The sequence below is a fragment of the Oncorhynchus masou genome, chromosome 11, assembly GCF_036934945.1.
Source record: "Oncorhynchus masou masou isolate Uvic2021 chromosome 11, UVic_Omas_1.1, whole genome shotgun sequence".
Lineage (NCBI taxonomy): Eukaryota > Metazoa > Chordata > Actinopteri > Salmoniformes > Salmonidae > Oncorhynchus > Oncorhynchus masou.
In genome coordinates, this window is record NC_088222.1 from 17,443,944 (window position 1) to 17,468,663 (window position 24,720).

The 24,720-nt window shown below is 44.5% G+C and overlaps 1 protein-coding gene across 1 annotated transcript in view; it reads right to left on the minus strand.

The window, feature by feature from the left end:
• Positions 1-671: 671 nt before the first annotated feature.
• Positions 672-24,720, minus strand: part of LOC135548216 (A disintegrin and metalloproteinase with thrombospondin motifs 6-like) — a 170,398-nt gene continuing 146,349 nt past the window's right edge. Inside the window, exons 21-24 of the mRNA XM_064977577.1 lie at positions 9,174-9,378; positions 8,818-8,994; positions 3,784-3,940; positions 672-1,176 (exon numbers count right to left, since the gene is read on the minus strand). Of these exons, the coding sequence (XP_064833649.1) occupies positions 1,067-1,176; positions 3,784-3,940; positions 8,818-8,994; positions 9,174-9,378 (649 nt within the window). The 3' untranslated portion in view covers positions 672-1,066. The remainder of the gene's footprint in view (positions 1,177-3,783; positions 3,941-8,817; positions 8,995-9,173; positions 9,379-24,720) is intronic.

Genomic DNA, 24,720 nt, shown 5'->3' on the forward strand with positions numbered 1-24,720 from the left:
TTCACTAATTGTTACTATCTCCAATGTTCACAAGAGGTGGATTATCCGAACTACATGATAATAACAACAATAATAAGCTATGGTCCTTCAAAGTCAATACAGTACTTTAATGCCAAACTGTGCAGTTTGCAATATTTATGATTCTTCACAAATCCACAATTTGCATCAACTGGGGGTTGGTCTCCTTTTTAAAGGTTCTGGCACAAAGTGAGTGTTGTTCCAAACGAAGGCACCTCTTTTAGAAAAAAGAAACAAGAAAAGAGAAAGGACAATAAACAGAAGAACGATTTGACCGTACCTGACCTCTGATAACATAAAGTAGAAATAACCCCTAACGTAGCACCTTTTTTCCACTTCCAGCACAGAACATACTAGAAACATGCGCTCTGCCATCCCACTGGCCTCCACTGACAATATGTGGCATAACCACAGACAGATTTAATACAATTGCTTGAATGACACTACGGGCGATGACATCTTGAACAGTTCATTCCAGTACTGGTGTGTTTTGTGATGTGCTTGGGTATAATTTATGGAATATTCTGTCTGTCTGTCTGTCTGTCTGTCTGTCTGTCTGTCTGTCTGTCTGTCTGTCTGTCTGTCTGTCTGTCTGTCTGTCCATAGTACCATTACACCCCCCCATCCACTCTTCAGCTACACTCCCTCCTCCTCTCCCCTCTCCTCCCCTCCAGTGGCTATTCTTTCCATCCCTCCTTCCCTGTGGTGATTCTGCTCTATGTGTGATGTGTCCAGCACTTTGGATTCAAAAACAACTACAAAAAAACAATAAAAATAAACAGATGACAATAAAATAATAAAAAATAATATTAATATTATTATTATAATAAAAATAACATCAGTAACAACAATCCTCTAAGGTTCCCACTTCACAGAAGTGACAGTAATAAAGGTGTGTGTCAGCGTGTCTGCTGAGCAGTGGTTAGGTTTCCACGGTGATGGGGAGGGGGGAGGAGGTGTTTTCTCTCTGCCCGTTGCCTGTGTGTCTCTTTCTCCTCCAGCTCCCTCTGTTCCTCTCCTTATTTCTCTCATTCTCTCTCTGTGTTGGTCAGCGTTCTTGGCACGTCTTGCAGCACATCTGTCTGAAGTACGCACGGCCACAGAACTTGAACTTCAGCACCAGTGGGCAATATGCCACTTTGTTTACGTCTTTGCATTCTGGAGAGAAAAATACAAAAGTTACACAGGATATAAAGGGAAGAAGTGGAAGTGGATTTCTATTAACCACCTGGGCTTGTGTTTGTGTGTGTTTGTGTTTCTGTGTTTCTGTGTGTGTTTGTGTGTGTATGTGTGTTTGTGTTTCTGTGTTTCTGTGTGTGTGTGTTTGTGTGTGTGTGTGTTTGTGTGTGTATGTGTGTTTGTGTTTCTGTGTTTCTGTGTGTGTTTGTGTGTGTTTGTGTTTCTGTGTTTCTGTGTGTGTTTGTGTGTGTATGTGTGTTTGTGTGTGTGTTTGTGTGTGTTTGTGTGTGTGTGTGTGTTTGTGTGTGTTTGTGTGTGTGTGTTTGTGTGTGTTTGTGTGTGTTTGTGTTTCTGTGTGTGTTTGTGTGTGTTTGTGTGTGTGTGTTTGTGTGTGTTTGTGTGTGTGTGTGTGTGTGTGTGTGTTTGTGTCTGTGTGTGTTTGTGTGTGTGTTTGTGTTTGTGAGTGTGTGTGTGTGTGTGTTTGTGTCTGTGTGCGTGTATGCGTGAGTGTGTGTTTGTTTGTGTGTTTGTGTCTCTGTGTGTGTATGCGTGAGTGTGTGTGTTTGTTTGTGTATTTGTGTCTGTGTGTGTGTATGCGTGAGTGTGTGTGTTTGTTTGTGTGTTTGTGTCTGTGTGGGTGTATGCGTGAGTGTGTGTGTTTGTTTGTGTGTTTGTGTCTGTGTGTGTGTATGCGTGAGTGTGTGTGTTTGTTTGTGTGTTTGTGTCTGTGTGTGTGTATGCGTGAGTGTGTGTGCTGATGTGCATGTCCATGTTGTAATATTGCTGTTCTGTTAAAATGTATTAAACTCTTTCTAGACCAGTACTTGTCAACCTCCGTCCGGAGCACTGGCACCAGTCCCACAGATAGTTGTCTGACGCCTATTTAGTCAGTTCTCAGCTGTTAGTTTTAATATAAGCAGAGCTCCGGGCACGTCCCTGGAACAGAAAGGTTGAGCAACTGTGGACTTCTCCAAGTTCCTGTTGTCTCGGACAACGACTGGTCCATAATACATTGATGATGGGCCTCTGTAGCCTATGTAGATATTCCATTAAAAATCACGTTTCCAGCTACAATAGTCATTTACAACATTAACAATGTCTACACAGTGAGCACATAGCCTGTCATCTCTTGAGAGCAAGGTTTGCCTTTCTCAATAGTAAGGCTATGCTCACGGAGTCTGTACATAGTCAAAGATTTGTAAAATGTTGGGTCAGTCACAGTGTACTCGTTACCACTGTGTACTCTCTGTTTAGGGCCAGGTAGCATTTCAAGTTGCTCAGTTTTTTGGTTGATTCTTTCCAGTGTGCCAAATAGTTATCTTTTTTTATCATAATTTGGTTGTGTTGCTGTCCTGGGGCTCTGTGGAGTCTGTTTATGTTGGTGAACAGAGCCCCAGATACTGGTGGAATGTGTGGGCATCACTTTCTTTTAGGTGGTTGTAGAATGTTACCGATCTTTTCTGGATTTTGATAACTAATTCTGCTCTGCATGCATTGTTTGGGGTTTCGCGTTGTACACAAAGCATATTTTTGAAGTATGCTGCATGCAGTTTCAATTGGGTGTTTGTCCCATTTTGTAAATTACTGGTTAGTGAGTGGACCCGGGACCTCACAACTATAAAGGGCAATGGCTTTTATAACTGATGAAAGTATTTTTTGCCAGATCCTAATTGGGATGTCCAGTTTTATGTTCCTTTTGATGTCATAGAAGGCTGTTCTTGCCTTGTCTCTCAGATCGTTACCTGCGGTGTTGATGTTTTGGCCAAGGTAGGTATAATTCTTGGTGTGCTCTAGGGCAACAGTGTCTAGAAAGAATGTGTATTTGTTGTACTGGCAACTGGACCTTTTTTTAATCTCTCTCTCTCTCTCTCTCTCTCTCTCTCTGTCTATCTCTGTCGCTGTCTCTCTCTCTCTTTACACTTTTTATTCCCCCCTCTGCGTGCTATACGTTTATGTAAGGAGAACACACCATGCCAAAGGAACGTCTGGAATTATCGGACTTCAAATGAGCGGTGCGCACTTTTCTGTCAATCCCTTTGGCCCTCTCTTCTGAGGACTATCATTTGTGTTTTCTAAGCTCTTACTGCTACCGGTTTTGTGCAAACATTTGATTTATCAATTCAGGTTGGTCTAGTAAAACTTATTTTTAAGAAAGACATTCATAATCATAAGCAACCCCCACGCTGCTGTCTGTCTGTCTCTCAGTCTGTCTGTATGGGACAATTAGCCGAAGCTCTTCTCATTAGCCGTTAGCGTCTCCACACACCCTGCTCTCCCTACCGGTTCCATTCAGCTCGATCGACGAGTGGGCTGGGCCTGTCTCTATGCATCCTAACACACATCTGTCATAGCATGGAGAGGATGGAGGGTCCAGGCTGCTCTGACCAGCAGACAGCTCAACCTCACTGGGAAGATGAATGCGTTCTGTAAGAGCTGTGTCATCCCAACGGCTGAATGGAGCTGAGATGGAACTCTGGTACAGGGATGGCTGGATCGTTGTGAGGGTTCTGTGTGTGTTTGTGTGTGTGCATGTGTGGTGTGTTTGTGTGTGGGTGCCAGTATGCTTGCACACATTTCTGTACTCACCGTCTCCGTTAGCGATGGGCGTGGCGCCACACTTGCTCTCACACTGCTGCATGTTGGGGGGTCTGAGGGCCTCGGGACAGTCACTGGAGGGCTGGCCTGTGTAGGAGAGACACTGCACTGTCCGCATCTGCTGGCCCAGCCCACACTGCGCTGAACACTGTGGTGAAACACACACACACACACACACTATTAACCACTCTGCACCAGACACTGAACCACATAAACACTATTAACCACCCTGCACCAAACACTGAACCACATAAACACTATTAACCAACCTGCACCAAACACTGAACCACATAAACACTATTAATCACCCTGCACCAAACACTGAACCACATAAACACTATTAATCACCCTGCACCAAACACTGAACCACATAAACACTATTAACCACCCTGCATCAGACACTGAACCACATAAACACTATTAATCACCCTGCACCAGACACTGAACCACATAAACACTATTAATCACATACTTTATTCAAAAGACGCAGACATTGTTAATAAAACTCCTACCCACTACATGTGTTAGAACTTAGAGTAACTGAGTCACTGAGACAGTCAAACAGCACTTCTCCTGGCTGTGTCATTCTGATGACGTCCTGTATGGGCCAAGCCAAGCCTAGCCTGAGTTTGCAGATTCTCACTGCCCCCTGTTTTACTTTCTCAGCAGACACTCAACAGTTATGTCTAATCACTAGGGATACTGTAGCTTATCCTATGTGAGTGAGTGAGTGAGTGAGTGAGTGAGTGAGTGAGTGAGTGAGATAGAGAGAGAGAGAGAGAGAGAGAGAGAGAGAAAGATGGAGATGAGAGAGATAGAGAGAGATGAAAGAGAGAGAGAGATTGAGCAAGTGATGGAGATGAGAGAGAAAGATGGAGATGAGAGATAGAGAGAGATGAAAGAGAGAGAGAGAGATCGAGCAAGAGACGGAGATGAGAGAGAAAGATGGAGATGAGAGAGAGAGAGAGAGATGAAAGAGAGAGAGATCGAGCAAGAGATGGAGATGAGAGATAGAGAGAGATGAAAGAGAGAGAGAGAGATCGAGCAAGAGATGGAGATGAGAGAGATAGAGAGAGATGAAAGAGAGAGAAAGACAGAGATGGAGATTAGAGAGAGATGAAAGAGAGAGATGAAAGAGAGAGAGATAGAGATATAACTATAATTAACATGCATTAATGGGAGAAGGCAGAACTGGTGGGTTCTCCTTCCTCACAGAGTGGCCTTTGTGTGTGTGTGTGTGTGTGTGTGTGTGTGTGTGTGTGTGTGTGTGTGTGTGTGTGTGTGTGTGTGTGTGTGTGTGTGTGTGTGTGTGTGTGTGTGTGTGTGTGTGTGTGTGTGTGTGTGTGTGTGTGTGTGTGTGTGTGTGTGTGTGTGTGTGTGTGTGTGTGTGTGTTCAGGCCAGTTGAACTTGGTATGACCTGGGAAGAAGGTAATAGTAATTCTTTAATGGGCCTCAGTGAGACTGCAGTCTGCTGGGCTACAGAAGAAGAGAGAGGTGGTAGCTACCAGCTAGAGACACAAGAGAACATGCAGTTTGTTGCATCAGCTAGGAATATGTAGTCAATTATATCAGCTAAGAATATGTAGTCAATCACATCAGCTAGGAATTTGAAGTCAATTACATCAGCTAAGAATATGTAGTCAATTACTTTAGCTAAGAATATGTACTCAATTACATTAGCTAGGAATATGTAGTCAATCACATCAGCTAGGAATATGTAGTCAATTACATCAGCTACGAATATGTACTCAATTACATCAGCTAGGAATATGTAGTCAATTACATCAGCTAGGAATATGAAGTCAATTACATCAGCTAGGAATATGTAGTCAATTACATCAGCTAGGAAGTTGACGTCAATTACATCAGCTAGGAATATGTAGTCAATTACATCAGCTAGGAATATGGAGTCAATTGCATCAGTTAGGAATATGTAGTCAATTACATCAGCTAGGAATATGTAGTCAATTACATCAGCTAGGAATATGAAGTCAATTACATCAGCTAGGAATATGTAGTCAATTACATCAGCTAGGAATATGTAGTCAATTACATCAGCTAGGAATATGTAGTCAATTACATCAGCTAGGAATGTGTAGTCAATTACATCAGCTAGGAATATGTAGTCAATTACATCAGCTAAGAATATGTAGTCAATTACTGTAGCTAAGAATATGTAGTCAATTACATTAGCTTGGAATATGTAGTCAGTTACATCAGCGTGGAATATGTAGTCAATTACATCAGCTAAGAATATGTAGTCAATTACCTCAGCTAGGAATATCCAGTCAATTACCTCAGCTATGAATATGTAGTCAATTCCATCAGCTAGGAATATGAAGTCAATTACATCAGTTAGGAATATGTAGTCAATTACATCAGCTAGGAATATGTAGTCAATTACATCAGCTAGGAATATGAAGTCAATTACATCAGCTAGGAATATGTAGTCAATTACATCAGCTAGGAAGTTGAAGTCAATTACATCAGCTAGGAATATGGAGTCAATTGCATCAGTTAGGAATATGTAGTCAATTACATCAGCTAGGAATATGTAGTCAATTACATCAGCTAGGAATATGAAGTCAATTACATCAGCTAGGAATATGTAGTCAATTACATCAGCTAGGAATATGTAGTCAATTACATCAGCTAGGAATGTGTAGTCAATTACATCAGCTAGGAATATGTAGTCAATTACATCAGCTAAGAATATGTAGTCAATTACACCAGCTAGGAATATGTAGTCAATTACATCAGCTAGGAATATGTAGTCAATTACATCAGCTAGGAATATGTAGTCAATTACATCAGCTAGGAATATGTAGTCAATTACATCAGCTAAGAATATGTAGTCAATTACACCAGCTAAGAATATGTAGTCAATTACACCAGCTAGGAATATGTAGTCAATTACATCAACTAGGAATATGTAGTCAATTACATCAGCTAAGAATATGTAGTCAATTACTTTAGCTAAGAATATGTAGTCAATTACATCAGCTAAGAATATGTAGTCAATTACACCAGCTAAGAATATGTAGTCAATTACACCAGCTAGTAATATGTAGTCAATTACATCAACTAGGAATATGTAGTCAATTACATCAGCTAAGAATATGTAGTCAATTACTTTAGCTAAGAATATGTAGTCAATTACATCAGCTAGGAATATGTAGTCAATTACATCAGCTAAGAATATGTAGTCAATTACAACAGCTCGGAATATGTAGTCAATTACACCAGCTTGGAATATGTAGTCAATTACATCAACTAGGAATATGTAGTCAATTACATCAGCTAAGAATATGTAGTCAATTACTTTAGCTAAGAATATGCAGTCAATTACATTTGCTCGGAATATGTAGTCAATTACATCAGCTACAAATATGTAGTCAATTACATCAGCTAAGAATATGTAGTCAATTACATCAGCTAAGAATATGTAGTCAATTACATCAGCTATGAATATGTAGTCAATTACATCAGCTAAGAACATGTAGTCAATTACATCAGCTAGGAATATGAAGTCAATTACATCAGCTAGGAATATGTAGTCAATAACATCAGCTAGGGGTTATCAGTGCAACTCAACAGTTCTACTTTCTATGTTATTCTCTGTGCCGTGGTAGTTCTGTCTGTAACATACTAGTCATATTACAGAAAGAGTTTCTCTGGTCACGTTCTCTAGTAGACTTTACGAACACTTCTAGATATACCTGGATGTTATATAGTGGCCTTGTTGTGGGATTGCAGTGGTGGACTTTGTTGTGGTAGTAAAGTGGGGGTTAGAGGTCAGACTCCAGAGGTTAGAAGTCATGGGCTATGGTTCAAGGTTCTAATGGCAACCATATGTACTCTCACACACAAACAACAACATCCGGTGCCCCAACTTCAATCAGAAGGCCTGGGGCTCTATTCAATCCGTATCGTGGAAGTTCAGCACCAAGGCCCAATTGTATTTTAAAGGCAATTCTCCCGTGTTGGCAGAGAACCCATTCACGGTAAACGCTGCATTTGTCGGCTCATTCTGAAATGTATAGCAAACACTTCAGGGATACATATTGAATTGAGCCAATTGCTGATAACCTCTCTGTGGCCCGTCAAAGGACAGGGTCAGTATCAGTGTGACCTAATACACACCAGAAACACCCGTTTTAAGTCTGTTTGGATTAAGGACTTTCTCACGCACTGGCCAAGGTGATGTCTGTCTCTCTTTCTCCCCCTCTCTCTCTCTCTCTCTCTCTCACACTCTATATATATCTCCCTCTCCCTCCCTCCAGCCCCTCTTTGCCTCACCTCCTCCTCTACTCCTGTCTCTCACCCGTCTCTTCCTGAGCTGTATAAAGGGCAGATTGAAGTGAAGACAGTGCTTTCCTCCACAGTCTCGCTGGCGGAGGCCAAAAGGTCACTGGTTCAAATCCCACTTAAGACCATGCATTGACGAAGGTCATCTGTCAGGGCCGGCCTGGGCCCTAATAAAGAATGTCTAATTTGGAGGGGATGACATGCAGGCTGGGATGTGAGGCTCCACAGAGCCTGATCTGAAGGGAAGGTAAGCCTGGTGGCCCGTTGGGCACAGAAGTCAGACACAAGTTGATGGGATGGCTGAGACCTGACTGGGGCCGCGGTACTGAATCACACACACACACACACACACACACACACACACACACACACACACACACACACACACACACACACACACACACACACACACACACACACACACACACACACACACACACACACACAGGCATGCACACAAGCACAGGCAGGCAGACTGGTTGGACAGGCACATGTAATCAGCACTAGAGACACCAGTTCATGATCAGAGTGTAAATGCTGTTGACTGTTCACCAAAACAGGATGTGGTGTCTGTTCATCTTACAACAGTTCATTTGAATTGCCTTTACAAAAATGTTGTTGTTTTGATATCCCCATGTCAAGACATATCAAAGCAATGAAAGGTGAATGGAAAAGTGAAAGGAAGCAATGATTTCTGAAGGGGGGAACAATCGTACCTGTCCCCATTCCCCTAGGATCCATCTAGGTGGTGGACAGTGTCCCAGACTGCAGCGGGTCCTGATGGGGGGCTTGTTGTGGCCGGAACAGTGGGCGGGGGGGAAGGTCTTGGTCAGGTTGCTGCTCTTACACAGCACGATGCGGTGCTTGAACCCAGGGCCACATCTGGGTGTACACTGGGGGACAGAAGGAACAACACACAAGCTCAATAAAACTATTCAACTTATTCTAGGTCTCTATTGAAACCACTGCTGTAACTCAAAGTGATTCCAGCTGAAAGAAGCGGTTAAAATGACAACATTATGTTTTTCCTGCTGGGACGTCAACAAGTGAAAAGGGGTAGTCCTTCTCTCACCTCTGACCAATCCAGAGTGATCCACTGAGGGGGGCAGGACTGGTTGTTGCAGGCTTCTCGTTCTATTGGTCGGTGCGTCAGACAGTGGCTGTCCTCCAGGGTCTCCTCCTCGGCAGGCCCCATTTTCCTGATACAGAGAACCGTCCGTGTCCGTATCCCGCCATCACACGTCTTCCCACAGGCCGACCAGTCCCCGATAAACCACCTACAACAACACAACCACACAATGGTGTAAAGTACTTAAGTAAAAATAGTTTAAAGTACTACTTAAGTCGTTTTTATGGGTATCTGTACCCTACAACACCTTTTACATCACCACATTCCTAAAGAAAATAATGTACTTTTTACTCCATATATTTTCTCTGACACCCAAAAGTACTCGTTACATTTTAAATGCTTAGCAGGACATGGAAATGGTCCCATTCATGCACTCATCAAGAGAACATCCCTGGTCATCTCTACTGCCTCTGATCTGGTGGACTCACTAAACACGAACACTTTGTTTGTAAATGATTGTTAAAATGTTTAAGTGTGTCCATGGCCATCCTTAAATAAAAGATTTGCTTAGTATAAGGAATGTGAAATGATTTACACTTTTACATTTACTTTTGATACTTAAGTATATATATTTTTTATTTTTTATTTTATTTCACCTTTATTTAATCAGGTAGGCCAGTTGAGAACAAGTTCTCATTTACAACCTGGCCAAGATAAAGCAAAGCAGTGCAACACAAACAACAACACAGAGTTACACATGGAATAAACAAACATACAGTCAATAACACTATAGAAAAGTCTATACACCGTGTGTGCAAATGAAGTAAGATTAGGGAGGTAAAGGCAATAAAAAGGCCATGGTGGCGAAATAATTACAACTTAGCAATTTAACACTGGAGTGATAGATGTGCAGAAGATGAATGTGCAATTAGAGATACCGCGGTGCAAAGGAGAAATTTCTTTTAAATAACAATATGGTGATGAGGTAGTTCGATGGTCTATTTACAGATGGGCTATGTACAGGTGCAATGATCTGTAAGCTGCTCTGACAGCTGATGCTTAAAGTTAGTGAGGGAGATATGAGTCTCCAGCTTCAGTGATTTTTGCAGTTTGCTCCAGTCATTGGCAGCAGAGAAATGGAAGGAAAGGCGGCCAAAGGAGGAATTGGCTTTGGGGGTGACCAGTGAAATATACCTGCTGGAGCGCATGCTATGGGTGGGTGCTGCTATGTTGACCAGTGAATTGAGATGAGGCGAAGCCTTACCTAGCAAAGACTTATAGTTGACCTGGAGCCAGTGGGTTTGGCGACAAATATGAAGCGAGGGCCAGCCAACAAGAGCATACAGGTCGCAGTGGTGGGTAGTATAGGGGGCTTTGGTGATAAAACGGATGGCACTGTGATAGACTGCATCCAATTTGCTGAGTAGAGTGTTAGAGGCTATTTTGTAAATAATATCGCCAAAGTCAAGGGTCGGTAGGATAGTCAGTTTTTCGAGGGTATGTTTGACAGCATGAGTGAAGGATGCTTTGTTGCGATATAGGAAGCCGATTCTAGATTTCATTTTGGATTGGAGATGCTTAATGTGAGTCTGGAAGGAGAGTTTACAGTCTAACCAGACACCTAGGTATTTGTTGTTGTCCACATATTCTAAGTTAGAACCGTCCAGAGTAGTGATGCTAGATGGGCGGGCAGGTGTGGGCAGCGATCGGTTGTAGAGCATGCATTTAGTTTTACTTGCATTTAAGAGCAGTTGGAGGCCATGGAAGGAGTGTTGTATGACATTGAAGCTCGTATGGAGGTTAGTTAACACAGTGTCCAAAGAAGGGCCAGATGTATACAAAATGGTGTCGTCTGCGTAGAGGTGGATCAGAGAATCACCAGCAGCAAGAGCGACATCATTTATGTATACAGAGAAAAGAGTCGGCCCGAGAATTGAACCCTGTGGCACCCCCATAGAGACTGCCAGAGGTCAGATTGCCAAGCGGAGAAGGTTCGGTGGGATTCAAAATGGTCGGTGATCTGTTTCTTAACTTGGCTTTCGAAGACCTTAGATAGACAGGGTAGGATAGATATCGGTCTGTAACAGTTTGGGTCTAGGGTGTCTCCCCCTTTGAAGAGGGGGATGACCGCAGCAGCTTTCCAATCTTCAGGGATCTCAGATGATACGAAAGAGAGGTTGAACAGGCTAGTAATAGGGGTTGCAACATTTGCGGCGGATAATTTTAGAAAGTGAGGGTCCAGATTTTGCAGCTCTTTTAGAACATCAGCAATCTGGATTTGGGTGAAGGAGAAATGGGGAGGCTTGGGCAAGGTGCTGTGGGGGGTGCAGAGCTGTTGACCGGGGTAGGGGTAGCCAGGTGGAAAGCATGGCCAGCCGTAGGAAAATGCTTACTGAAATTCTCAAATATCGTGGATTTAACGGTGGTGATATTTAAAAACAAATACTTTTACTCAAGTAGTATTTTACTGGGTGACTTTCACTTTTACTTGAGTAATTTTCTATGAAGATATCTTTACTTTTACTCAAGTATGACAATTGGGTACTTTTTCCACCACTGCAACCACATTGGAACAACGACTTAACCACAATGAACTGTCCCTTTAACTTAGCTATTGGAACCACATTGGAACAATGACTTAACCACAATGAACTGTCCCTTTAACTTAGCTATTGGAACCATATGGATCAGATCATTATTCATACGGCTGACAGTACTATACAGTTGATATAAATTGCATATTGTTTCAGGTGTACACTGAGTGCACAAAACATTAGGAGCAATATCCTAATATTGAGTTGCACCCCCTTTTGCCCTCAGGACAGCCTCAATTCGTCGGGGCTTGTCTCTATAAGGTGTCTGAAGCGTGGCACAGGGATTCTGGCCCATGTTGACTTCAATGCTTCCAACAGTTGTGTCAAGTTGGCTGGATGCCCTTTGGGTGGTGGACCTTTCTTGATACACACAGGAAACTGTTGAGCATGAAAAACCCAGAAGTGTTGCATTTCTTGACACACTCAAACCGGTTCACCTGACACCTACTACCATACCCTGTTCAAAGGCACTTAAATATTTTGTCTTGTCCATTCACCCTCTGGGTGGCACACATACACAATCCATGTCTCAATTGTCTCAAGGCTTAAAAATCCTTCTTTAACCTGTCTCTTCCCCTTCATCTACACTGATTGAAATGGATTTAACATCAATAAGGGATCATAGCTTTCACCTGTATTCACCAGGTCAGTCTATGTCATGGAAAGAGCAGGTGTTCCTAATGTTTTTTACACACCGTGTGTATTCTGTGGTAAATAAGAGTGTTTTCTTGTATATATACCAAGACTAATTCAGAACACAGCGACAGGGTCATCTCCAGGGTCGTCTCTAGGGTCGTCTCCAGGGTCGCTCTTAGGCTCTGGAACTCCCTCTCTCCAGCCATCTGTGACCCCCCCACCCCCCTCTATTTATTCATGTTTTTGTTTCGTCTGATGTTGTTTGTTTTTGTTTTTTTCACAAGTGACTTTGTGTGTTTGAAAAGCTTTGTATAAGTCACATGTAAAATATTATTATTATTATAACTATTATTAGTATTATTACTACAATCAACACAGATATATAGACTGTGAGCCGTTACAGCCCTGAATCCATTTCACATCATCTACAGGAATGTATCCTAAATCTTATCTGTCGGAAAGATATCAGTTTGTCTCTGTGAATGGTTTGTCCAAATCAACTGTAAATTTCGGTGTTCCTCAAGGTTCCGTTTTAGGACCACAATTGTTTTCACTATATATTTTACCTCTTGGGGATGTCATTCGAAAATATAATGTTAACTTTCACTGCTATGCGGATGACACACAGCTGTACATTTCAATGAAACATGGTGAAGCCCCAAAATTGCCCTTGCTAGAAGCATGTGTTCCAGACATAAGGAAGTGGATGGCTGCAAACTTTCTACTTTTAAACTCGGACAAAGAGATCTTCTGTTGAATCTGACAATTAATCTTAATGGTTGTACAGTCGTATCAAATAAAACTGTGAAGGACCTCGGCGTTACTCTGGACCCTGATCTCTCTTTTGAAGAACATATCAAGACCATTTCAAGGACAGCTTTTTTCCCATCTACCTAACATTGCAAAAATCAGAAACTTTCTGTCCAAAAATGATGCAGAAAAATTAATCCATGCTTTTGTCACTTCTAGGTTAGACTACTGCAATGCTCTACTTTCCAGCTACCCGGATAAAGCACTAAATAAACTTCAGTTAGTGGTAAATACGGCTGCTAGAATCCTGACTAGAACCAAAAAATTTGATCATATTACTCCAGTGCTAGCCTCTCTACACTGGCTTCCTGTCAAAGCAAGTGCTGATTTCAAGGTTTTACTGCTAACCTACAAAGCATTACATGGGCTTGCTCCTACCTATCTCTCTGATTTGGTCCTGCCGTCCATACCTACACGTACGCTACGGTCACAAGACGCAGGCCTCCTAATTGTCCCTAGAATTTCTAAGCAAACAGCTGGAGGCAGGGCTTTCTCCTATAGAGCTCCATTTTTATGGAACGGTCTGCCTTCCCATGTCAGAGACGCAAACTCGGTCTCAACCTTTAAGTCTTTACTGAAGACTCATCTCTTCAGTGGGTCATATGATTGAGTGTAGTCTGGCCCAGGAGTGTGAAGGTAAACGGAAAGGCTCTGGAGCAACGAACCGCCCTTGCTGTCTCTGCCTGGCCGGTTCCCCTCTTTCCACTGGGATTCTCTGCCTCTAACCCTATTACAGGGGCTGAGTCACTGGCTTACTGGGGCTCTCTCATGCCGTCCCTGGAAGGGGTGCGTCACCTGAGTGGGTTGATTCACTGATGTGGTCATCCTGTCTGGGTTGCGCCCCCCTTGGGTTGTGCCATGGCGGAGATCTTTGTGGGCTATACTCAGCCTTGTCTCAGGATGGTAAGTTGGTGGTTGAAGATATCCCTCTAGTGGTGTGGGGGCTGTGCTTTGGCAAAGTGGGTGGGGTTATATCCTTCCTGTTTGGCCCTGTCCGGGGGTGTCCTCGGATGGGGCCACAGTGTCTCCTGACCCCTCCTGTCTCAGCCTCCAGTATTTATGCTGCAGTAGTTTACGTGTCGGGGGGCTAGGGTTTTTCCTAGCCACCGTGCTTCTACACCTGCATTGCTTGCTGTTTGGGGTTTTAGGCTGGGTTTCTGTACAGCACTTTGAGATATCAGCTGATGTACGAAGGGCTATATAAATAAATTTGATTTGATTTGATTTAAATGAACAATGTCTCCCAATATCTGGGTTGCCAACAATCATGTTTACACGCTCAAGGTTGAGACAGTACTGTGAACCCTATGTTAGCGTTCCTGATTGAAAAATCACAGCATGTGTTTGTTGCAGTTCAGTTTGATACTGCAATGTACAACAAGGGATTGTCTGATATTCTGAGAAGAGTAGAAAGGAGTCCACTAACTAGCTGAATACACATAGAAAGTGGCCCTTAATGAAGTGAGTTGATAAATTCAAAGATAACTTTCTTGGACATTGAGTGAAGCCAGGAACAGCTTAAGACCAGAACTTCACATCGGTTCATTACAGATGCCCATCTAATGGTAATGACTCACTCATATACCCCTAGATACACACACACCACTATTGGCAGACGGCTTCATCCCATTGGCCAACAGTATTTAATCCCTTCACTTTATTGGCCAACTATTTTTAATCCATTCAGCCTATTGGCCAACATAATTTAATCCCTTCAACCCATTGGCCAACAGTAATTAATCCCTTCAGCCTATTGGCCAACTGTTTTTAATCCATTCAGCCTATTGGCCAACTGTTTTTAATCCATTCAGCCTATTGGCTAACATCATTTAATCCATTCAGCCCATTGGCCAACAGAATTTAATCCCTCTTTTTCCAATGGAACATCTGAGACATGATTGAACTCTGTCTGACCGTTCCCCCAGCCCTCGCAAAGAAGCTAAGCACATTTGGCCACAACACACACACACCTACACACACACACTAAGGCCTCTCTGTGAGGAAGGAGAACCCACCAGTTCTGCCCTCTCCCATAGCAACAATTCACCTGGTCATAATAATTACAGAAAGAAGAGTTACCATGCCAACAACTTAATTCCACAGAATGCTTTCTCAACCAATGGCCTGATAAACGTCTGTGCATGTAGAATGTTCATTCTACTTCTATGCATGTACTTGTATTTCTGAGAGGTTTTGACATGTTGAATGCACCAAGCTGTCTGTCTAAACTGCTGGCACACAGCTCGGACATCCATGCATACCTCACAAGACATGCCACAAGAGGTCTCTTCACAGTCCCCAAGTCCAGAACAGACCATGGGAGGGGCACACATGACTCTCTCTCTCTCTCTCTCTCTCGTATCCCTAGTATCCCTAGTGATTAGACATAACTGTTGAGTGTCTGCTGAGAAAGTAAAACAGGGGGCAGTGAGAATCTGCAAACTCAGGCTAGGCTTGGCTTGGCCCATACAGGACGTCATCAGAATGACACAGCCAGGAGAAGTGCTGTTTGACTGTCTCAGTGACTCAGTTACTCTAAGTTCTAACACATGTAGTGGGTAGGAGTTTTAACAGTATGGCTGTGCTGAGGGGTAATAACTATGTCTGTGTCTTTTGAATGCAGTATGTGATTAATAGTGTTTATGTGGTTCAGTGTCTGATGCAGGGTGGTTAATAGTGTTTATGTGGTTCAGTGTTTGGTGCAGGGTGGTTAATAGTGTTTATGTGGTTCAGTGTTTGGTGCAGGGTGGTTAATAGTGTTTATGTGGTTCAGTGTTTGGTGCAGGGTGATTAATAGTGTTTATGTGGTTCAGTGTTTGGTGCAGGGTGGTTAATAGTTTTATTGTGGTTCTGTGTTTGGTGCAGGTTGGTTAATAGTGTTTATGTGGTTCAGTGTTTGATGCAGGGTGGTTAATAGTGTTTATGTGGTTCAGTGTCTGATGCAGGGTGGTTAATAGTGTTTATGTGGTTCAGTGTTTGATGCAGGTTGGTTAATAGTGTTTATGTGGTTCAGTGTTTGATGCAGGGTGGTTAATAGTGTTTATGTGGTTCAGTGTTTGGTGCAGGTTGGTTAATAGTGTTTATGTGGTTCAGTGTTTGGTGCAGGTTGATTAATAGTGTTTATGTGGTTCAGTGTCTGGTGCAGGGTGGTTAATAGTGTTTATGTGGTTCAGTGTCTGATGCAGGTTGGTTAATAGTGTTTATGTGGTCAGTGTTTGGTGCAGGGTGATTAATAGTGTTTATGTGGTTCAGTGTCTGGTGCAGGGTGGTTAATAGTGTTTATGTGGTTCAGTGTCTGATGCAGGTTGGTTAATAGTGTTTATGTGGTCAGTGTTTGGTGCAGGGTGGTTAATAGTGTTTATGTGGTTCAGTGTCTGGTGCAGGTTGGTTAATAGTGTTTATGTGGTTCAGTGTTTGGTGCAGGGTGGTTAATAGTGTTTATGTGGTTCAGTGTTTGGTGCAGGGTGATTAATAGTGTTTATGTGGTTCAGTGTTTGGTGCAGGGTGGTTAATAGTGTTTATGTGGTTCAGTGTTTGGTGCAGGGTGGTTAATAGTGTTTATGTGGTTCAGTGTCTGGTGCAGGTTGGTTAATAGTGTTTATGTGGTTTAGTGTTTGGTGCAGGTTGGTTAATAGTGTTTATGTGGTTCAGTGTTTGGTGCAGGGTGGTTAATAGTGTTTATGTGGTTCAGTGTTTGGTGCAGGTTGGTTAATAGTGTTTATGTGGTTCAGTGTTTGGTGCAGGGTGGTTAATAGTGTTTATGTGGTTCAGTGTTTGGTGCAGGGTGGTTAATAGTGTTTATGTGGTTCAGTGTTTGGTGCAGGTTGGTTAATAGTGTTTATGTGGTTCAGTGTTTGGTGCAGGGTGGTTAATAGTGTTTATGTGGTTCAGTGTTTGGTGCAGGGTGGTTAATAGTGTGTGTTTGTGTGTGTGTGTGTTTCACCACAGTGTTCAGCGCAGTGTGGGCTGGGCCAGCAGATGCGGACAGTGCAGTGTCTCTCCTACACAGGCCAGCCCTCCAGTGACTGTCCCGAGGCCCTCAGACCCCCCAACATGCAGCAGTGTGAGAGCAAGTGTGGCGCCTTGCCCATCGCCAACATTTAAACTTTTTTTTACATAAAACAAGCTCTGAAAATAGTAAATAAATCAAGTTCTAAATCATTGACATTATATTTAAGCATTTTCTTCAAAAAAGTTTCACAGCTTACGGGCTCTTTGAAGGCAAATTAATATAGCAAGTCATAATCGTTTTCATGAAAGATTTTTCTTATCCAGAGCCTTCTGGCAGACCTAAATGCTTGTTCAGTCAGTCTTCTCAGGGAGAGCCCCATGCATGAGCGACATAAGACCCTTTAAGATCCCCGGCCACTAGGGGGCCCCGGAACAAATGAATATTTGTTCTTTTTATTTTATTAGGAACTCAACTTACTGTTAGAATACACAAGGTGCCGTTTCGAAATGTTATTGTGCATCAGACATGTTTATCTTGTCATGTCAGTCCATGACAGTCACTCAATTAGCCCATGTCAGAAAAAAAAATGTTGATTGGTAAATTAGTGTAGCCAGCTATGTAAACTTAGTAATCATGGCTGAATTACCAACCGGGCACGAAGGGCACGTGCCCAGGGCCCTGACTTTCAGAGAGCCCCCATTGATTGTGTTAGTCACTCTCACTCAGATATCATATTAACATGGCATAAGTCATGGCAGAATGTTTAGAATTGCAGGAAATTAGTAATAAAATTGCTAAATCTTGTTTCCACCTCATGTCAAAATGTTTAGAATTGCAGAAACTTGCTTTAAAATTGCAACATTAAATATCTTTTAGGGCCATCAAAAGGCTGAATCTTCTGAACCCACTCCACTCACTAACTACTGATAGTTGGTCTCTGGTTGTCAGTCATTAAAAGGTTGTTGACCTGAGGTCCAACAGTATTAGTATTTTCTCTGAGCCAAGTTAGCATACAGTACATCCATCCAGCATAGTTTAGCACAATTATCTTTCTGTTCCAAGATGGACATGAGGTTCACAGCGTCTGAGGTTCTTACATGCTGTATGTGATCCCTGTATTGTATTGTACTGTACTGTATGTGATGTTGGTTGTGCGTGACAGGCATCTACTGAACGTGACCACTGTATAGTACTGTGTTGAGCCGTATTGTCCTGTATAGTACTGTGTTGAGCCGTATTTGTCAGGATTTGGCCAGGGTTGTTCCGGGTTTTGGTCACTAGATGCCCCCATTGTGCTTTTTGACCTTATGTTTTTTCCCTTGATCCCCATTATTATTTGCACCTGTGCCTCGTTTCCCCTGATTGTATTTAAACCCTTTGTTTCCCTCAGTTTGGTGCTCTGTGTTTGTATGTTAGCACCCAGCCCTAGTGTTCTGTGTGCTCTTGTCGATTCCGGTGGACGCTCTTGTGGAATTCTGTTTTTTGTTTTTGTTTTTTATTTTTGAGTATCTCTTGAGGCTTTTTTTGTGCTATACCTTCCACCTTTTGGATTTATCCATTTTGTATTGAAGGACTTCTTTTTACTTTATTAAATACACCGTCTTAAGTACTGCTGTGTCTGCCTCATCTTCTGGGTTCTGCTGACTATTTGTGGCTCAGTTGGTTAAGTGACTGTTTCTCACTCCGGAGACCCAGGTTCGTAACCGGGTCCTGACAGAAACACAGAGCCAATAATGAACCCAGAGGCAGCCAGTTCCCAGGACCTTGTTGCCATGCTGTCCCACCACCAGGAGACTGTCCAACGCCACGAAGCCGCCCTGGTTCAGCAAGAGGCCTTAATGGCTAGACATTCTCATCTTCTGTCGGAGATGCTGACTTCCATTAAGCAGATATCTGATCGACTTACCCCGGCAACAGTTCCCGTCCCAGTACCTCAGATTCACGTACCCATGGCAGTTAACCCCCTGGCTGAACCTCGTCTTCCACCTCCCCAACGGTTCTCAGGTGATCCAAGTGCTTGTAAAGGGTTTCTCACCCAATGTTCTCTCTCCTTTGAGCTGCAACCCTCGTCGTTTCCCACCGACCGGTCTAAGATCGCATATATCATCACCCTGCTGTCGGAAAAAGCCCTGGCCTGGGCTACTGCTGTGTGGGATGCCCATAGTTCCTGCTGTGCCAGCTACTCTGCCTTTGCTGAGGAATTTAAACGAGTGTTTCAAGGCCCAAGCAGTGGTTCTGACTCAGCCAAACAGCTCCTGACTCTCCACCAAGGTTGGCGCAGCGTGACGGACTATGCCATCCAGTTCCGCACGGTGGCAGCAGCGAGTGGCTGGAACAACGAGGCGCTCACGGTGTGCTTTCTGAAAGGCCTTTCCGACACTATCCAAGATGAACTGGCCACTCGGGAACCACCGGACAATCTCGAGTCCCTGATCAAGTTGGCCTCACGCATTGACCAGCGTCTGAGAGAGAGAGAACTCAACCGTAGACCTCTAGCCCCTATCAGTCCCAGCTCCGAGTCCCCACCTTTATCCTCGCTGGCTCCACCGGAACCCATGCAGATTGGACGCATCTCCCAGGCTGAGAGAGACCGCCGGATGAGGGAGCGACGCTGTCTATATTGCGGCAAACCGGGCCATTTCCGTTCCACGTGTCCCGGGCTCCAGGGAAACGCTCTGTCCCGTACAGACCGGGGGAACTGTAACGGGAAACATAACCTCCTCCCATCCGTCCAACTCCCGTCTGCTCATTCCAGTCACCCTCTCCTGGGACAACCACAAGCTTCACCTTCAAGCCTTGGTAGACTCTGGAGCCGCAGGTAACTTCATGGATGGTGTCTGGGCGAAGGAGAATGGCGTTCCCTCTGAACCTCTAAGTGACCCCATGAGGGTTACTACATTGGATGGAAGCCCTTTGGGATCTGGACTTGTCACTCATGTCACTACCTCCTTGCGACTTTCAGTTTCACAACACCAGGAATTGATGAACTTTCATTTGATCTCCTGTTCCGAGTTCCCTCTCGTCCTTGGATACCCCTGGCTTCACAGCCATAACCCTCACATCGACTGGTCTGTGGGCACTATCAAGCAGCGGGGTCCTACGTGCCAAGCTACTTGTATTTTCCAGAATTCCCGAGTTCTACTCCCGAGTCTTTAGAATCCATCGACCTGACCCGAGTTCCTGAGTGTTACCATGACCTCAAACTGGTGTTTAGCAAACAGAGGGCCACCATGCTACCACCCCATAGACCTTATGATTGCCCCATCGACCTGTTTCCGGGCACTTGCCCCCCAGGGGTCGGATCTTTTCCCTATCTCCACCCGAACGAGCTGCTATGGATACCTACATCAAGGACGCTCTGGAAGCAGGCCTCATGCGTCCATCCACCTCCCCGGCGGGAGCAGGGTTTTTCTTTGTGGCCAAGAAAGACGGTGGATTACGTCCTTGCATCGACTACCGGGGACTCAATGCCATAACCGTCCGTAACCGTTACCCGCTACCCCTTATGGCCACAGCCTTCGAGCTGCTCCAGGAAGCAGTTGTTTTCACTAAGCTTGACCTGCGGAACGCATACCATCTTGTGCGGATCAGACCTGGTGACGAGTGGAAGACCGCTTTCAACACGCCTACTGGTCACTATGAATACTTGGTGATGCCCTTCGGCCTGACCAACGCCCCAGCGGTGTTCCAAGCGCTCATAAACGACGTGCTTAGGGATATGCTTAACATATTTGTGTTCGTTTACTTGGATGACATCCTCATCTTTTCGAGCTCCCTTCAAGAACACACTAAGCATGTCAGACAAGTACTCAAACGCCTCCTAGACAGCCATCTGTACGTTAAGCCGGAAAAATGTGAATTCCATTCATCCCAGTACAATTCCTGGGATTTGTAGTGGAACCCGGTCGAGTCCAAATGGACCCCAGGAAGGTAGGGGCGGTAGCGGATTGGCCCACCCCCAAATCCGTTAAGGAAGTTCAGCGTTTCCTGGGCTTCACAAACTTTTACCGCAAGTTCATCAAGAACTTCAGCTTGGTGGCAGCCCTCTCTCAGCTTTAACCAAGGGTGGCAATGCAAGGTTTTTGTGGGGAAGAGAAGCTGAGACGGCCTTCCAAGGACTCAAGCAGCGCGTTCTCTCTGCTCCCATCCTGATACTACCGACTACGGATGAACCATTTGTGGTGGAGGTAGACGCATCAGAGGTTGGTGTTGGAGCTGTCCTGTCTCAGAAGGGTGAAGACAAGAAGCTTCATCCGTGCGCTTTCTTCTCACACCGGCTTACCCCGGCTGAGAGGAACTACGATGTGGGGATCGTGAACTCCTAGCGGTTAAGATGGCATTGAAGGAATGGAGACACTGGCTCGAGGGGGCTTCTCACCCGTTTCAAGTGCTTACGGACCACAAAAATCTGGAGTATATCCAGCAGGCGAAGCGGTTGAACTCTAGACAAGCTAGATGGTCTCTTTTCTTCAATTGATTCCAGTTTATCCTCACCTATCGGCCCGGGTCGAAGAATCTCAAACCGGATGCCCTGTCCCGAGTCTACGCTCCTGCCATTCGAGATGACACGGACATGCCTGTCCTTCCTGCTGCTAAGATTGTGGCTCCGATCTCGTGGCAAGTTGAGGATACCGTGAGACGAGCTCAAGCTATCTAACCGGACCCGAAAGGAGGTCCTGCCAATCGGTTGTTTGTCCCCAAGGCAGTGAGGACTCAGGTCCTTCTGTGGGGCACTCCTCTCGCCTCACCTGTCATCCGGGTGTAGGTCGCACCTTGGAGTTCATCCAGCGTAAGTTCTGGTGGCCTACCATAAGAGAAGACGTTGCCACTTTCGTCAATGCCTGCCCCGTGTGCTGCCAGGGCAAATCTTCTCACCTCCGCCCTCAAGGACTCCTTCACCCTTTACCTGTTCCCCACAGACCCTGGTCCCATATCTCATTGGACTTTATTACTGGACTTCCTCCATCCCATGGCAATACTACTATCCTAGTCATAATCGACAGGTTTTCAAAGGCGGCCAGGTTCGTCCCTCTGACTAAGTTACCTTCTGCCAAGGAAACGGCTTAGTTGGTAATTAATCATGTGTTCCGAGTCTTCGGCATTCCTCAAGATATGGTTTCTGACAGAGGTCCCCAGTTCGCCTCAAGGTTTTGGAAGGCCTTCTGCCAACTCATGGGGGCTTCTGCCAGTCTATCTTCAGGGTACCATCCGGAGTCCAACGGCCAAACAGAGAGGATGAATCAAGAGCTGGAAACCACCCTCCGATGTATGACTCGTGACAACCCGTCCACATGGTCATCCTTTATTGTTTGGGCCGAATACGCGCACAACACCTTGCGCTCCTCCTCCACTGGTATGTCCCCGCACGAGTGTCAGTTTGGCTATGCTCCTCCATTGTTCCCGGACCAGGAGGCAGAAGTCAGAGTGCCTTCAGCCTTGAAGTTCGTCAGACGCTGTCGGCTTATGTGGAGGAAGACCCGTCTTAATCTTATGCGTTCCTCACAGAGGTACCAACAACAAGCCAACAGACGTCGCCGTCCCGGGCCTACCCTGCGCCCCGGCCAGAGAGTCTGGCTCTCCACAAGAGACTTACCACTACGGGTGGAGTCTCGCAAGCTGTCCCAAAAATACATCGGTCCCTTTAAGGTTGCCAGGAGAGTTAACCCAGTTTCTTATCGCCTACACTTACCCAGATCCCTTAAGATTAATCCCACATTTCACATTTCATTGTTAAAACCTGTTGTTTTTTCTCCCCTTGTCCCGGCAGACAGACCTCCCCCTCCGCCTCGTGTCATTGGAGGCCAGCCGGCTTATACCGTCCATCGGATACTGGATTCCCGCCGGGTGCAGCGGTCCTGGCAGTATCTGGTGGACTGGGAAGGCTACAGTCCCGAGGAGCGCTCCTGGGTTCATGCCAAAGACATCCTGACCTCATTCGTCAGTTCAGGGCCCTCCACCCCGAGAGAGCTGGTAGGAACGTCAGGAGCCGTTCCTAGGGGGGGGATTCTGTCAGGATTTGGCCAGGGTTGTTCCGGGTTTTGGTCACTAGATGCCCCCATTGTGCTTTTTGACCTTATGTTTTTTCCCTTGATCCCCATTATTATTTGCACCTGTGCCTCGTTTCCCCTGATTGTTTCCCCTGATTGTATTTAAACCCTTTGTTTAAATAGTTCTGTGCTCTGTGTTTGTATGTTAGCACCCAGCCCTAGTGTTCTGTGTGCTCTTGTCGATTCCGGTGGAAGCTCTTGTGGAATTCTGTTTTTTGTTTTTGTTTTTTATTTTTGAGTATCTCTTGAGGCTTTTTTTGTGCTATACCTACCACCTTTTGGATTTATCCATTTTGTATTGAAGGACTTCTTTTTACTTTATTAAATACACAGTCTTAAGTACTGCTGTGTCTGCCTCATCTTCTGGGTTCTGCTGACTATTCGTGGCTCAGTTGGTTAAGTGACTGTTTCTCACTCCGGAGACCCAGGTTCGTAACCGGGTCCTGACCGTATTGTCCTGTATAATACTGTGTTGAGCCGTATTGTCCGGTATAGTACTGTGTTGAGCCGTATTGTCCTGTATAGTACTGTGTTGAGCCGTATTGTCCTGTGTTGAGCCGTATTGTCCTGTATAATACTGTGTTGAGACGTATTGTCCTGTATAATACTGTGTTGAGACGTATTGTCCTGTATAGTACTGTGTTGAGACGTATTGTCCTGTATAATACTGTGTTGAGACGTATTGTCCTGTATGGTACTGTGTTGAGACGTATTGTCCTGTATAGCACTGTGTTGAGACGTATTGTCCTGTATAGCACTGTGTTGTATCGTACTGTATTGAGCCGTATTGTCCTGTATAGTACTGTATTGAGCCGAATTGTCCTGTATAATACTGTGTTGAGCCGTATTGTCCTGTATAATACTGTGTTGAGCCGTATTGTCCTGTATAGTACTGTGTTGAGACGTATTGTCCTGTATAATACTGTGTTGAGACGTATTGTCCTGTATAGTACTGTGTTGAGACGTATTGTTCTGTATAGTACTGTGTTGAGACGTATTGTCCTGTATAGTACTGTGTTGAGACGTATTGTCCTGTATGGTACTGTGTTGAGCCGTATGGTACTGTGTTGAGCCGTATTGTCCTGTATAGTACTGTGTTGAGACGTATTGTCCTGTATAGTACTGTGTTGAGACGTATTGTCCTGTATAGTACTGTGTTGAGCCGTATTGTCCTGTATAGTACTGTGTTGAGACGTATTGTCCTGTATAGTACTGTGTTGAGACGTATTGTCCTGTATAGTACTGTGTTGAGACGTATTGTCCTGTATAGTACTGTGTTGAGACGTATTGTCCTGTATAGCACTGTGTTGAGACGTATTGTCCTGTATAGCACTGTGTTGTATCGTACTGTATTGAGCCGTATTGTCCTGTATAGTACTGTATTGAGCCGTATTGTCCTGTATAATACTGTATTGAGCCGTATTGTCCTGTATAATACTGTGTTGAGCCGTATTGTCCTGTATAATACTGTGTTGAGCCGTATTGTCCTGTATAGTACTGTGTTGAGACGT